Raw genomic sequence first — 17,030 nt, 5'->3', positions numbered from 1 at the left:
TTGGGTAGCACTGAGGGCTGCTTTCAGTGACTGATCATTAATTTGAAGTGAGACCAGTCAGCATGGTTGTGTGTTTCCCTCCAGCCTGTTCTGCTGGGCAAGTACAGGCATGGGCAGAGTTGGCAGAGAGATTTAACCAGTTACAGTTTTACCAGGTGAATAGGACTGACAAAGTGCAGACCAAGAGTAGAGGGTTAGGTAGAGAGAAATCTGACAATGGACCATGGAATCTAAGGAGGACAAAGAAAACACATGAGGTGGTTGAGAAGAAATAGCAAGCTCCCAAACTGTCATTCCATATTGAATCAAGAATTTGTTCTTGTTAGACTACTAGAGAGAATGAATGGGAAAGAGAGGAGGCCATGGTTGAGGAATGGGGTGCTTGAAATTGAGATTATGGCCTGTAATCCCAGCACTTTGGGAGGCCAAGGCGGGTGGATCACCTGAGGTCAGGAATTCAAAACCACCCTGGCCAACATGGAGAAAACCCCTCTCTACTAAAAATACAAGAAATTAGCCAGGCCTGGTGGCGGGCACCTGTAATCCCAGCTACTCGGGAGACTGAGGCAGGAGAATTGCTTGAACCCAGGAGGCGGATGTTGCAGCGAGCCAAAATTGAGATCGCACCATTACACTCCAGACAAAGAGCAAAACGTCGTCTCAAAAAAAAAAAAAAAGAAATTGAGATTATGACATGGATGCAGTTATGGTAAAGATAAGGTCAGAGTATAAACAAAAGCGTGGATGGCTAAGGTAGGGCTAAGAGCCTACCTCAGACCATGGAACAAGAGGTCAGAGATCTGAGAGGCTAGCATACTGAAAGGATCATGTAGTGGATATTGAAATCACCAGGTTTTTGAAAGGATAGTGTCCTGAGGAGTAACAATGAGCCAAGACATCTTTAAGCAGTGAAGGCGAATAACCGGGAGGCAGGTGTGTGGTGGTCTGTAGACAACCACAGCAAGGAGCAGTGGGTATTAGTCAGAAAAAACTAGACCAAAGGCTGTTCTGGCCATGATGGAGTAATGGGAACTGAATTTATCCTTCTATCTTAATTAAAAATGAAAAATAAGGAATCAAAATATATGGAACTAAATAAATTTCAGGAGCTGGGCATGGCACACCTTTAATCCCAGCCACTGGGGAGGCTGAGAAAGGAGGACCACTTCAGGCCAGGAGTTCAAGACCATCCTGGGCAACATCGTGAGACCCTATCTCTAAAAAATAATAATAAATAAATATTAGAACAAAACAAAATACGTAAAACAATGGTTTTCAAACATTGGTCGACAGGCAGGGCAGGACAGGGCAGTGATCCCTATGACTGCTTCAGTTTACTATCCAGAGAGAATTGCCAGACAGGAGCACAGAAATGGGGAGCTCACTCAGAGCCCAGCAGTTTTCCTGAATTAAGGAGACGGAGGTGAGAATTCGAAGAGGCCAACATAGCTAGAATTCTTCAGGTAGAAAACGGAGGAGGAAACTTCATAGAGAATGTTCTGGATCGGCAGGGTGTTCCTCTTGAGTCTTCAGCAGAAAACTGATCAGAGGATACATGTGAGGAAATTAGCCCAGACTGGAGGAAGGCCTGCCAAAAAAGAACAGGCAGAACAGTTCCCCAGGATCACACAGGCTGGAAATAGTTCATGTTCCCAAGACCTGTAATGGAAAAATCTCTGTAAACATACTACAGATGTTCAAGAAGATAGAAGAAAGAAAGCGTGAACACATTAAAGAGAGACAAAGAGGACAGAAAAAGAACAACATTGGGCCGGGCGCGGTGGCTCACGCCTGTAATGCCAGCACTTTGGGAGGCCGAGGTGGGTGGATCACGAGATCAGGAGATCCAGACCATCCTGGCTCACACGGTGAAACCCCGTCTGTACTAAAAAATACAAAAAATTAGCCGGCGCGGTGGCGGGTGCCTGTAGTCCCAGCTACTCAGGAGGCTGAGGCAGGAGAATGGTGTGAACCCGGGAGGCGGAGCTTACAGTGAGTCGAGATCGCGCCACTGTACTCCAGCCTGGGTGACAGAGCGAGACTCTGTCTCAAAAAAAAAAAAAAAAGAACAAGATTGAACTTCTAGAAATGAAAAATGTGATCAATGTGGAAGGTGAAAAATATAATCAATGTCTGAGATGACAGAAATATACTAGACAGGATATAACAGCAGAGTAGACATTGCCGAAGAAAAGGTCAGTGTGACTTGAATATATAGCACTAGAAACTATCCACAATGGAACACAGAGAAATAAAGACTAAAAATGATCAAACAAAAGACATGAGTTATCAGTGAGCTGTGGGACAATTTACATGTAATTGGAGTATGTAATTGCATACTATGCATGTAATTGGAGTCTCAGAAGGAGAAGAGAGAAAAGTAAGCAGGGAGAGCATGGAGTGAGATAGAGTGATGCAAAAAAAATGTTTGAAGAAATAATGGTCAAAACATTTTCCAAATTTAATGACATCTATACACCCACAAATCTAAGAAATTTAAGAATCCCAGGAGAAGACCCATAAGGAATCCTACACCAACACACATCATGTTCATACTTCTTTAAAACCATTGATAAAGAGAAATTCTTAAAAGCATGGGGAGAAAAAAGACCAGGTAACTTGGGTAACTTGTGGGCAGAGAGAGTAGGAAGGATCTGGAAGTGGCAGGGAAAGCAATGTAAGGGATTTCTCTGGGAGTAAGAAGGTAGAGAGAATGTTTGGAGAAGAGCTTCGGGAAGGTAGTGATTCCACTGATTATGCCTGAGCACTCCAGAAGGCACAGAGGTAGGTTTCTGGGGTTGAGGAGGTAGGTGGCAGAGATGAGGTCTCATTAGGGGATGTATAAAGCCCTATCAGGAGAAGGATGACCTGTGAATCTTGAATCTTTTGTGTCTGATTTAAACAGGAAAAACAGGCATGATGTCATTAGTTCTGACAATCTCCAAGGCAGATTAGGGTGACGAGGCTGTGAAGGTTATGAGCAGAGAAAAGAGGATCTACCCCAGAGCCAGCAGAGCTCATATTCACTTCAGCTGATGGAAGTGTGGAGCCAGGGAAGGGGGTGGTCTTACCAGGTGAGCTCTGTGCCTGTTGCTGACTTTCCATGCTTCCACTATGGGTGTGTGGGTTTTGGGGGAGGGATTTAGTCAACTCTGCAGCCTGATTCTTTAGACATCTGCAGTGGAGGCTTCCATTCCTACACTCAGTGGTCCCCAGCAAAAGGAGTTATTGCATCTGTTGAAAGGAGGCATTCTGAATGTTGGATGCCGTGTTTGAAAAGAAATGTTTTTATTTTCAATGATGTTTGTTTTTCTGAAATTGTTCACAGATGGCTTTTGCACTTACATCCTATTACTGTTGTAATCACTTGGGGTCTGTTTATGTAACAGTCCTATATGTCTCAGAAGCCAATGTGTTAGGCAGTTCCTGCATTGCTATAAAGAAATACCTGAGGCTGGGTAATGTGTAAAGAAAAGAGGTTTCATTGGCTCATGGTTCTGCGGGTTTTACAGGAAACATGGTGCTGGCATTCGCTCATCATTCAGGGAGGCCACAGGAAGCTTACAATCACGATGGAAGGTGAAGAGGTAGCAGCCATGCCACTTGGTGAAAGCAGGAGCAGGAGAGAGAAAGTGGGGGAGGGGGGTGCCACACACTTTTAAAGGGCCAGATCTCATCTCCTGTGAACTCAGCAAGAGCTCAGTCATCACCAAGGGGATGGCCCAAGCCATTCACGAGGATCTGTCCCTATGATCCCAACACCTCCCACCAGGCCTCACCTCCAACATTGGGGATTACATTTCAACATGAGACCTGAGTGGGGACAAATATCCAAACTATATAAGGCTATTCTCCTGGGGTCCTCATAAGTCCTCTCCCTTGATGAGTTGATATCTTTTTGATGACATGGAATTCTAGAGTCATGCCTTGTCAAGATGTGAGTGACGTGAAGAAAGCATTTTATTCAAGATCGCCAGCTGGGATAGATTAAACAACACTTGGCAGCAATTAAAAATACACAAGAAAGCCACCACACTGTACTTGTGAGGTTGCTTTATTTTTCATTTTTGTATTTTTGTGGAGATGGGGTCTCACTATGTTACCCAGGCTAATCTCAAACTTCTGGCTACAACGGATCCTCCCACCTCCTAAAGTGTTGGGATTATAGGCGTTAACCACGGTGCCTGGCCAGAGGTTGCTTTAGTAAGCAGTTTTTCACAATTTCTTTACTCTTAAAAGTTTATATTAGCTGTTGTATTGCGAAATATTTGATAAAAAGCATAACTGAGTGAAGTATGGTAGCCTTTAGCAGTAACAATAGGAAGCCTAGTTATTGGACCATATGGCCATAAATAGAGCCTCATTGCTTTGCTTGGTGTCTGCTTACCTTAATTGCAAACAAACTCTTTAGAAAAAAATAAGTATCATGTAGAATGTAAGCCTTATGGTCCCCAACCTATAAAAATTCTATTCAGTATCTTGTAGGATACCCAGTATATCCTTATAAGAGCAACGTCTTGTGATTTTAGGATATTTATGACCATGTATGTACTTTTTATTAATTGTACTCTGTTTCCTGTGGCTGTAATGTGATTTTTAAAGTCTGTATTCTGTTAGTAGAAGCAGTAAATGAGCAGTATGTATGCATTACTTGTTACCAAGAAACACAGTTCCCTATGGTATTCCTTCTGGTAAATTGTATTAATCATATTCAGATTATATAAGAATATTATAAAGTAATTCAGTTCATATCACAAATTATCCTTAACGTAGCGTGTATGCCTGATCTGGATCTCAAGTTTATTTTCTTTGCTATGTTTGATCTGCATAATTATAGTCTTGTTGACTTTCAATTTCCTTCAAGCAGAGTAGCTCTTTGAAAACCAAACATTTAACCATGTACCCTCTGCCAAAAGAGAGAGAGAGTGCCCTGGGAAAAAAAGAAATATTACATTAATTAGTTTATGTCTGTTCTCTGTGTGAAATGGTTTCGAGGTGATGTTGGATTTGGGAAAAATTTGAAGCAATGTGGCTACCTTTGCCATAGACTTAGTGTGAACCACCTATATGATGTGACTGCCACAAACAGTAAGATATGTTAATTTAGTATTAACAGAGGTGTAGCATTCCAACAATAGGAAGAAAGAGTTCTGTTAGATTATTCTGCCATAGCTAGAATATTGTGTCTATTTCTGATTATCTTATTTTTATATTTGTATATTTTGCCCTCTGTGTGAACAACCACTGACACACATTTTCAAAGTAATTGTTGTGTTTGGAATACAATGGGAAAAAACTATCTGATCCACGTTGTCTTCTAAAGTCCTAAGCCATGATTTTTTAACATTATTAAGCATTATTTTATAATGAAAACCATCGGATAAATCAAGAAAAAATAAAGACTGTGATTATATTGATAATCAGAGAGGACCACTTCCTATGACCCTTTAACAAGCATTAGCTTGTTCTGATTATAAAATATGTAGTTCCCTAGTTGTCATTTTTGAGAAATCTTAAAGCTATGATCTATCACCTTAAAATACTTTTTAGGGACAGTTAAGAGTTTTTTTATTAGCAGCTTACATTTGGAAATTCAAATTTTTCTATTAGAGATGTAAAACTAAAATATCTAGTCTTTTAAAATTATTTGCCATATTTTTAAGTATTATATCTGAATGGAACATTTTAGACATTCCTTTTGAAAAATTAAACTTAATAGAACTTCTTCCTCCGTCTTTGATATGAACATTCCTGTTTTCCATTAAAGTTAGAATCATCTCATTTTCTTTTTTCTTTTTTTGGACACAGAGTCTCACTCTGTCGCCCAGGTTGGAGTGAAGTGGTGCGATCTCAGCTCACTGTAGCCTCTGCCTCCCAGGTTCAAGCAATTCTCATGCCTCAGTCTCCCAAGTAGCTGAGATTACAAGTGTGTGCCACCACAAACAGCTAATTTTTTTTATTTTTAGTAGAGACAGTTTTACCATGTTACCCAGGCTAGCCTCAAACTCCTGAGCTCAGGTGATTTGCCCACCTGGGCCTCCCAAAGTGCAAGGAGGATTGCAGGCATAAGCTACCATGCCCAGCCCATCATTTCATTTTCAGCATGTACGGTTTGTCGTCTTTTTATTCCCCCATTTTTAAAGTTATACAGAAAAGCCATAATATTAGCATATCATGTCAGTATGATTGACTAAAAGTAATCTTTATCTTTAACAGTGGACTTAGGAGAAAATCAAGGTAATTTCAATGTTTTTCTTTTCATTTTAGGTCTCCGGATAACTGTGCTCCTGACATCCTTCCTTATGGTTTTGGGAACTGGTCTAAGATGCATACCTGTATCAGACTTAATGCTTAAAAGAAGGTAAGTCCTGTCAATAACATTTCTCCCTCATTTTTCATTTTATTTTGTGTATACATTTTTAAGAAGATCAGTAAAGGGTCATATTTATAGAAGCATTCATTTTTTTACCTTATATGATGATTAATTTAATTGACATTTATTGTCATGGAAGACGCTATACTGGTTGTTGTGGAAATAAAAAGGGCAAGTTAATCTTCATATTATTCAGGAACAATTATCATGAGAAAATAATAGTATAACATACCATTTGTAAGTATAATAGTATAACATACTATTTATATAATAGTGTAGTTAATGCTACAGAAGAAATACAAAATTGCCCCAAGAGACTAGTAGAAGTTTTGGCTGCAGGTATCAAAAAGAGTCGTCCATAAAGGTGGTGGTAATTAAACTCGGCCTTGAATGATGAGTAGAATGTTGGTAACTATAGTCAGGGGAAGGGTATTCCAGGATGGGGGACTAGCAAGAGTGAAGCCATGGAGGCAGGTAAGCATAGGTCTTTTCTGGGGTGGATAGGTAGTCTTATTTGTAAATAGCAGCCTTTCTGCAACTGGGACCATGGATTTATTCTTAGAGAGTGTAAGGTATACGAAGGTTTTAAATTTTGTTTTTATATTGGTTATAATACAATATTATTTTACCAGTAATAATCTGCAATAAAAAGATGTTTTTGTTGACCAGGATGCCAATTTCTTAAATTAGTGTTTCCCAGACTGGGGTCCTTGAATGTGACCTTGAGAGTCATTGAGAAGTTTTTTTCCTTTCAGAAGGACCCATAAATTACTCAAGTTTGAGAGATATTGGTCTACAGATTAAGGTGTAAAAATGGGATGTAAAGAGATGAGGTTAGAAGGTGATATTTTGATTCTAAAGAGTCTCGATGCCATCCTATTAACAGCGTACTTTACTCACTGGATAGTGGGAAGCCCCTTAGGCTCTTAATCAGAGGAGCGCTAGTTTCAGATCTGTGTTATATTCACTATGGATTGAGACATGTTGGATTGATTATAAGGGGTAGAGATTGCTGGCAGAAGACCTGGAATGATACAGTGGGACCCCAAGCTGGAGTCATTCTTTTGTTGGTTCATTTATTAGGTCATTCATTCATTCAACAGAATTCACTGAGCTTCTACTATGTGCCAACCTCTCTTGTGGTCATTGGGAATATGACAGAAGACAAAGCAGATAAAAATTACTATGTAATGTAGTAAATTACATAGTACGTTACATAGTACATAGTACATTTACATAGTACGTAGTAATTTACTATGTAATGTACATTACATTACATACTGTGTATGTGATGTAGTTTCATTCCACTCAGGGAAACCAGCAATAAACTAGATAAATAAGTAAAATATATAGTATGTACCAGGGAGGGTAAAATAGGAAAGAAAGATATGAAAAGGCAAAGAAAGGATGGTGAGATTTCAGAAAGAAAAACCTAACTGGGAAGATCACCTTTTGGGATAAAAACCTGACAGAAGTAATGGATGATGCAGTATCTAGGAATCAAGTGTTATATGCAGAGAGAACCGCAAGAATTCAGGGCAGAAGAAGGGACAGGGATGCCTGGCAGGGAGGCTGGTGTGGCATGGGAAGAGCAGGTAGCAAATGAAGTCAGAGCAGTTATGGGGTGGTAGTGGGAGTGTGGGACCAGATTCTTTAAGACCACGTCATCTCCTCAGCTTTTTCTGAGCTAGGAAACCTTTGGAGGTTTTGAGCTGAGAGTGCTGTGGTGTTCGGCTGCTCCACTGAGAATGGACTGAAGCTTGAGGTCATGGGCATAAGTAAGGAAAGTTGGGAAACGAGTACAATAAACCAGGTGAGAGATGATGGTGGCTTGGACCATAGTAGTGGTAGTGGGAGTGGTGAGAAGTGGTCAAATTCTGATCATCTTGAATATTCAAAATATAATTATATTCTGGTCCATTTGCTGATGGACCAGATATGGGGAGTAAGAGAAAGGAGTCCAGAATGATTCCATGCTGTGGGAAGTTGGGGGAATGGAAAGGGTGGCACAGACCTGAGGGGAAATGTGAGAAAAAGAGATGGGAGTGATATGCTGGAAGTTTCACTCGAGAGACTCTGAAATTGGCGATTCCATTAACAGATGGGGAACATAGAAGTGGGGGAGAGTGGATTTCAGGGACAAGATGTTGACTTTCTTTTGGAACAGAATTTTTCAGTTTCAAAATAAATGTTCAGTTTTGAATTTTCAAAATGTGTTCTCTTTCTAGAAAATTTAGGGTACAAGGGTTCATATTTTAAAAGGGAGATAGTACAGTCATTTGGTTTCTATGGAAAGCTAGTCATAATTTTCCATCCTTCTGAGTTAGATTTTAACACAAGTCTCATTATTGTATTTGAGATGCTCTTAATTTTTCAAACATGCAGAGGTGTATTTTTTCAAGCATCCACAGATTTTAAGTACAAATTTTCATGTAAGCTTAAATTCAACACTGCTTTCTTTTAAAATGCCTATTAAGGCCAGGTGCAGTGACCCACACCTGTAATCCCAGCACTTTGAGAGGCTGAGGCAAGTGGATCTCTTGTGCCTAGAGTTTGAGAGCAGCCTGGGCAACATAGCAAGACCCCATCTCAAAAAAAAATGCCTATTATTATTTTTGCTAGCTTTTCTTCTGTTTTGGGCCATGCATACTATTACTTGTCTCCAGTCTCATATCCCTTTATATCCTTTCCAGATATAAAATTCTGGGAATAATAGAGTTGACTGTCCATCTTGTTGGAGAAGGTGGTATGAAAAAGAAACAATTCATAAAGAAATGTAAGCAAATGTAGAACAGGTAAGAAGTAGAAATAAAAAGTTCAGAGATTGAATCTTTCATAAAAAGAGTGTATAAATTGATTTTTCAATCTTAGTCATTAATCTATAAAGACTACAGGAGTATTAACCCCTTGAAATAAGACTTCGTTTTGTAGTCTTTAAGCATTTCTTTTAAGCAGTATTATTAACAATGCATGATGCAGCTGTTAAAATGAAAATGCTACACTTGGAACATGTATTTTCAACAAATCGAGTCTGTAACCCTCACTTTTAAGCTTCAGTCTCCGCCAGTGTTGAAACAAGCATTTAGAAGTCTGTGTTTTTGTGGCCTTGTTTCACTCAGAACTTTTTGAGCTTCTGACCCAGCCTTTTGGAATGGCTCCTCTGCACCCTTGACTTCCTGTGTCTTAGCTCCCTTAAGTATCAAGACATGAGAATAGCAGCATTCTGACAAGCTCTTCCTAATGGTGTTCTACTTATATATAGTATCAGTATTTCTTTTATTTGCATAGTACCGATGAAAATTCAGGAAAAAAATTATTTTCCCACGTTTCTCTTAAGTAAATAAGGAACTTGGAATAACAAATTATAAAGCATTTTTTTTCTATGATCTGGAGCCAAATAATACCCCCAAAAATTGTAAATGCCATCACTCTATTGCAATGAGCGCTTACTCTATGGTGTGAAATATTATATTGCTTTCCCAGTAAACAACGTAAGGACTTCCGGAGGGTGAACTTATAGTAAGTTATATCTACTCTTAATCATAGGTATATCCAGTGATTCCCATAACACATGCCATGTATATTTTTAAATTTTATTTAGTTCCGGGTTGCGTGTGCAGGATGTGCAGGTTTATTACACAGGTAAACATGTGCCAATACACACCACATTATCTTTCAATTCAGTGTAATTTTCATTAATATTAACAATACTTAATGTTTACCAGCATGTATTAAATAGTTTGGTTCTAGTAAACATAGACTTTCTAGAAATACACTCCACTATGAAATTCTTTTTTTTTTTTTTTGAGATGGAGTCTTGCTCTGTCACCCAGACTAGAGTGCAGTGGCGCGATCTCGGCTTACTGCAACCTCCGCCTCCAAGGTTCAAGCACTTCTCCTGCCTCAGCTTCCTGAGTAGCTGGGACTACAGGCGCCCACCACCACACCTGCTAATTTTTTTGTATTATTAGTGGAGACGGGGTTTCACTGTGTTAGCCAGGATGGCCTCGATCTCCTGACCTCGTGATCCACCTGCCTTGGCCTCCCAAAGTGCTGGGATTACAGACGTGATTTCCATTGTGAAATTATTTGCAGCTGACAGGATTATGTTGAAAATGACCCTAACAGAAAAGGTGAATTGTTTCGTGAATGGTTTTGTGACAGCTGCTTAGCTGTATGAATAAATAGGAAAAAGAACCTAGATCTCCCTGCCTTACCACTTAGTAAATCCCAGTTGGATCAAAGACTTACATGTAAATAATGAATCATAAAAGTATTAGAGCATGACTGTTTTACAGAATCTGAGGGTAGAGCGGGCCTTCCAATTAAGACACAAATCCCAGAAGCCATAAAAAAAAGCCTTGATACATTTGACTATGTAAAAATTTAGATTATCTTTATGATTGAATATATTGTGAAACAAAGTCAAAAGATAAGTTAACTGGGAAATATTTGCAACAATAAGACAAATGAGTAATTCCTTAGTTCTTTGAAATCAGTAAGAAAAATAGCAACTCAAGAGGAAAATAGGTAATAGATATGAGCAAGCAGTTACAGAAGTCAAAATATAAATGGCATGAACTCAAGAGAAGTTCAAGAGAGTTCTTTCTTGAGAACTTGAGAGAACTCAGGAGAATATTCAACTTTCATTGTAATTAAATACATGACAATTAAAATAGCAGACAAATGTCTATTTACTGGCAAAGATGAAAACAAATTCATAATGTGCTATGCCTGAGATGTGGGGAAAAACAGGCGCTGCTGATGTATGAGCAGTTTGGGACATCATTCTATTTGGAGGGCACTTTGGCAGTATTTACCAGATTCAAATATACATGTCCTTTAACCTACACCTATATTTGCACTTACGGAAAATCAGCCCACATATAAAGCTCTATGAATTTGCAAGAATTACCATGTTTGTGCAGCTTTGCTTGTAATAGCAGAAGGCTGGCTGTAACCCAGATGCCTTCAGCAAAGGACTGACTATGATGCAGTATATCATGGAATCATATTGCACTGTGAAAAGGAAGTAAAAGTCCTGTGAGTGCTAATATGAAAATATCTCCAAAATATATTGTTGAGTTAAAAGGCAAACTTTAGAATATTATGTTTAACATGTTCTTACTTAGAAAAAAATGGGAAGGGTATCATTGGTTTTTTTCTGGGGAAAGCATCTGAGGAATAGAAGTCTGAAGTGGAAAGGACATTTACTTTTTATTTTTTTACTACTTTTGGGAATATTTTTACCATGTGCATATATTACTTTTTTTTTTTTTTTTTTTTTTTTTTTTTGGAGACACTCTGTTGCCCAGGCTGGAGTGTGGTGGTATGATCATAGCTTATTGCAGCCTCAAACTCCTAGGCTCAAGGGATCTTCCTGCCTCAGCCTCCCACATAGCTGGTAGTACAGGTATGTGCCATCACGCCTGGCTAACTTTTAAATTTTTTATAGAGACAAAGTCCCACTATTTTGCCCAGGCTGGTCTCAAACTGTGGGGTCAAGTGATCCTCCCAACTCAGCCTCCCAAAGTGCTGGGACTACAGGTGTGAGCCACCGTATCCATCCTGTATTACCTTTTTAACTGAAAGCACTAGCTAAGTAAAACTAAAATCACCACCTCAGAGCTTTAATAATGAGAAAAGTAAAGAGAAGGAAGGGTTATATATAAATTTCCCCAGCATAGAAATGTGACTCTTTTGATGTAAAAAGGAGCAATTGGTAGATTTAACAACTAAGACTCTTCCCAGTAAAATACAGAAGATTCAGATTCCCATATATCAATGTCTTCTAAAATATAATTCACAGACTACCTGCTTATTAAAATACAGATCCCTGGGCCCCAACCCAGTCCCACTGAGTTAGGCTTTTGAGTGAACCCTGAGAATGAGCAGTTTTAACAAGCTCTTTTAATTAGTCTTATGCTCATTTAAATTTGACAACTACTTTCCTAGTTCCCTAGTCTTATACTCATTTAAATTTGAGAACTACCTCCCATCTTCACTTTAAATAATAATTGATTGAACAAATAGCTTTGTGCTTGTCCATCCTAAAATATAATCACACAATACATTTAATGTCTTATTTTAAAGCAGATTAAGGAGTAGCCTCTAATAAGTCTATTTGCCTTAATTTGACTCTTAAAACTGCAGACAACTCAAGGCAAGTAAAACTCATGACTGTATTTCTGCATAGTGGTCAGATGGACTTCAGATTAGAAAGATTGATAAGAAAAGATGATCAGTCATGATAAGCACTTAGCAGGGAAAAAAAGGGAGTAAAAAGATTTATAAAGGCAGGGCGTGGTGGCTCATGCCTGTAATCCCAGTAGTTTGAGAGGTCGAGGAAGGCTTATCATCTGAGGTCAGGAGTTTGAGACCAGCCTGGCCAACATAGTGAAACCCAGTCTTTACTAAAAATACAAAAATTACCCAGGCATGGTGCATGCCTGTAATCCCAGCTACTCAGGAGGCTGAGGCATGAGAATCACTTGAACCTGGGAGGTGGAGGTTACAGTGAGCCGAGATTACGTCACTGCACTCTAGCCTGGGCCACAGAGCAAGACCCTGTCTCAAAAACAAAAACAAACAAACAGACAAACACACAAATCACAAAGGAAAAAGGTTTTTGGGTTAGAGTTAGGCTAACATTTTAACAACATTTTGCAGCTTTATGCTTTAAAACATTATAAAATTAAAATGCAAACTAGGAGAAATGGTGTTGCAAATATAATAGATAACTTATAAGTAACATGAGCATTTTTGAAAATTGAATAGAAAAATGGACATAGTAGACATGGCTAACAATTGTTGATTCTCAGATTTCATCGTTTAAATTTATAATTTAACCATCAACATTTATTGACAGTGTATGTTAGTATCAGTAAAGTACAGACTGAGCTGTATAACAAAGAAACCAAATATATTGAGGCTCAATAAGGTAGTAGTTCATTTTTCTCTCAAGAAACAATCTAAAACAAGCTTGCCTAATCCATGGCATGCATGCTGCCCAGGATGGCTTTGAATGTGGCCCAAAACAAATTTGTAAACTTTCTTAAAACATTATGAGTTTTTTTGTGTGATTTTTTTTTTCTTTTAGCTCATCAGCTGTCATTAGTGTTAGTATATTTTACGTGTGGCCCAAGACAGTTCTTCTTCTTCCAGTGTGGCCCAGGGAATCTGAAAGATTGGACACCCCTGGTCCAAACGATAGTGGACTATTCAAGGGAAGTAGGCAGCTTTGTTTTGAAAGGTCTTCCAGGACCTAAGTCCCTTCTCTGTTGTTGCTCCAGCATCTCCTAGGGTGATATTATTGTCTGTATCTGGCTGTCATTCCAGCCCACAGGAGGGGAAGTGGGATATCCAAGGCAGGTGACCACATCTTCTTTTTTTTTTTTTTTGAGACAGAGTCTCACTCTGTCACCCAAGCTGGAGTGCAGTGGCGTGATCTTGGCTCACTGCAACTTCCACCTCCCCGGTTCAAGCAATTCTCCTGCCTCAGCCTCCTAAGTAACTAGGATTACAGGCACCTGCCACTACACCCTGCTAATTTTTATATTTTTAGTAGAGATGGCATTGCATTATGTTGGCCAGGCTTGTCTCGAACTCCTGGCCTCAAGTAATCTGCCTGCCTCAGCCTCTCAAAGTACTGGGATTACAGATGTGGGCCCCACGCCCAGCCTGTTTTTGTCATTTCTAGCCATATCTCATTGGTTGCAGACTTAAAACTTGGCCACGTGGATCTGGAAGAGAGATTGGAAAAGCAGCTCAGCAGCAGTGAATGTAGTTAAACTCAAGGATGCTATACCAAAACAAAGAAAAGGAGAATAAATAGGCGGAAACAGTTAGGAGTCTTTGCTGTCAGATGCCTCTATATGTCCATGCACTCCCCTCTTCCATGCAGAGAACACATTCATCCTTCCTCAATGGAGAAGACTCGAAGTCCTGTCCAATTAGTGTATCCAGCTCAGAATCCAGAATCTCTGGGCTCTATCAGATCTTTGTGGCTCTCTGAGAGTAATTTCTTTGATTATTGTTTGTGGCTTTTGGCTTTGTCCTCTGGAAGGCTCTTTTTTGTCCATTATCCCCAGTGACCACACCTGAAGTGGTTGTTGGACATTTCACCTTCTGCTTGATGCTGATTTGGGAACCTGAAGATTACTTTAGGGATCAAGCAGTCTTAAACCTTGGTAGAAGTGTTTTGTAGTATCTTGGCAATACACTTCCCTCATATGCTTAGTAGTCTTTTGGTCTATTTACATCAGGTAGGTTCCATGAACTGTAGCCATGCCAAAATACTTCTCCTTCTGCTAATGGTTCTTATACCTGTTGAATCTCCTCTTTCCTTTACCAGCTTGGGTACCCATCGCAGATTTTCTCAATTTAGTGGTAGCCTTACCTTGATGCCATCTGAAAAAAGTAGGCCTGGGAAGAAAGATAACACCCTTAACCTAATTTTTGCTGCTAGACTGGCTCCGAAGCACATTTTATTTCCTGCCGTTTGGATTCAGAAGCAACCTGAGGCTTCAAATTTCTGGATTCTCATTAAATTTATATTGCAGGCCTCGGGCAGAGAAACTGTCTTAGCAGAGCTCTTGTCCGTTCCATCTCTGCTTGCAAACCAGCTAATTCTTTATATCTCTCTTGTGCCATCCTAAACTCAGTAAGGGGCAGGAAACACAGAGTAATGTTCTGATTTTTTTCCAGCCAATCCCAGGTCATCACAAGCAGTGGTATTGCTGCTGCCACAGGTCACCTGCCTTTTCTGCCTACAGCCTGACCACTAAGTCAGTGCCAATATCTTGTGCCTTTGTGAATGCAGCACCCCAATTCTTGAGCTAATTTCTCAATTGGAGGACAAGTTAAGTTGCTGTAATGAAGAGATATCAAAATAGCGTGGCTCAAAGAAGACGGTATTTCTTTCTTATTTAATAGTCCAGAGTAAGCAGGTGGGCCAGGGCAGGTAGCAGTTCTGATCTACAAGGTCGTCTAGGGACCTGGGTCCCCTCTGTCTTGCTACCTTCTCCCCGGGTAGATGACCTTGACAGTATAGTAAACAGCCAGTTCATCAGCACAGTAGTCACATTGCACCCCACAGGAAGAAGCAGAGCACAGGGAGCAGTTGTCTTCATTCTTCATGGAGGTGACCTTGAGGTCTTCCTGCTCTAGTCTCATTGGCCTGAACTTAGTAATAACAAGGCCCCAGCTAGCTGTGAGGGGCACTTTTACTCCTGCAAAAACTTAAGGTCCTCTGTAACTAGAAGGAAAACAGAATGATGCTGGGGTAATAGTTAATCATCTCTGCCACAAGCAAATTGGCTACCTATTTGGAAGGAAAAGACCATTTTGTATCCTCGTGTCATATGATGTATCAAAATAAATTCAAATAAATGAAATGGTTACATATTTAGCTGAGAAACAATATATGGGGCTATTTATTTGATCTCCACATGGGAAAGATATTTTTTTCGAACATGAAAATAAAGGAAAATCATAAAGAGAAAGGCGGATAGATGCGAGGAAGAAAAGTCGGAGGAATGTTTCCTTGCCTTTTCCAGCAACTGCAGTTGCTGCTTTTGAAAACAGAGGAAGGGGGCCTTAAGCCAACAAATGCGGGCGGCCACTGCAAACTGGAAAAGGCAGGGAAACAGATTCTCTTCCAGAGCCTTTCGAAAGGAGCCCAGCCCTGCGAACACCTTGATTTTAGCCCTGGAGTCCCATGTTGGACTTCTGATTTATAGAACTGTAAGATGATGCATTTGTATCATTTTAACCACTAAGTTTGTGGTAATTTGTTGTAACAGGAATAGGAAACTAATCACCAAGTTTTACGTGTATGTGTGAGAGAGAGAGTGTGTGTGTGTGTTTGTGTGTATGTGTGTGTGTATGTGTATTATTTTTTCTTTGTTTGTTTGTTTGTTTGTTTGAGACAGGGTCTCATTCTGTTGCCCAGGCAATTGTGGCTCACTGCAGCCTTGATCTCCTGGGCTCAAGCAGTCCTCCTACCTGAGTTTCACAAGTACCTGAAACTATAGGCATGTGCCACCATACTCAGCTAATTTTTTTATTTTTTGTGAAGACAGGGTTTCACTATATTGCCCAGGCTGAGCTCAAACGATCCACCTGCCCTGGCTTCCCAAAGTGCTGGGATTACAGGTGTGCACCACCTCGCCCAGTGTGCTTGTATTTTTAAATAGTGATACTCTATGCTGATGAAGCGGACACTGTTAGCTACTACTGATGGGAATGTAAATTACTACTAACCCTCCTGAAAAACAGTTTGCGAGTATATTTCCTAAGATCTAGAGTGTTCATACATTTTAACTTACCCTAAAGAAATAATTTGGAAAGTAGCTAATATTCACATACAAAGATTTTCACACCAGCTTTATTAGTATTCACAAATAAGTTGTTGGAAACAACTATCCAACATTAGGAAAATGGTTAAATGAGATTTTATATATCTGTATAATACAATATCACAAACCATTAACAGTTATTATAAAGAATAATGAAATGAGAAAACACTTGATAGACTATAAAATGATTCAGTGCATAAGCTGTATATTCAGTATGATATCTGTGGTTACCTATGTATGATTAAGTATTGATTGATCGAGAGCATGAGAGAGATGCATTAGGGAAAAAACTGAAAGAA

The 17,030-nt window shown here is 39.5% G+C and overlaps 1 protein-coding gene across 1 annotated transcript in view; it reads left to right on the top strand.

The window, feature by feature from the left end:
• SLC49A4 (solute carrier family 49 member 4) overlaps positions 1-17,030 on the top strand; it is an 89,440-nt gene that overhangs the window by 5,931 nt on the left and 66,479 nt on the right. The window contains exon 2 of the mRNA XM_011722091.3: positions 6,268-6,361. Coding sequence (XP_011720393.2) covers positions 6,268-6,361 — 94 coding nt within the window. The remainder of the gene's footprint in view (positions 1-6,267; positions 6,362-17,030) is intronic.

The sequence above is a fragment of the Macaca nemestrina genome, chromosome 2, assembly GCF_043159975.1.
Source record: "Macaca nemestrina isolate mMacNem1 chromosome 2, mMacNem.hap1, whole genome shotgun sequence".
Lineage (NCBI taxonomy): Eukaryota > Metazoa > Chordata > Mammalia > Primates > Cercopithecidae > Macaca > Macaca nemestrina.
This window is presented reverse-complemented; position numbering and strand designations above follow the sequence as displayed.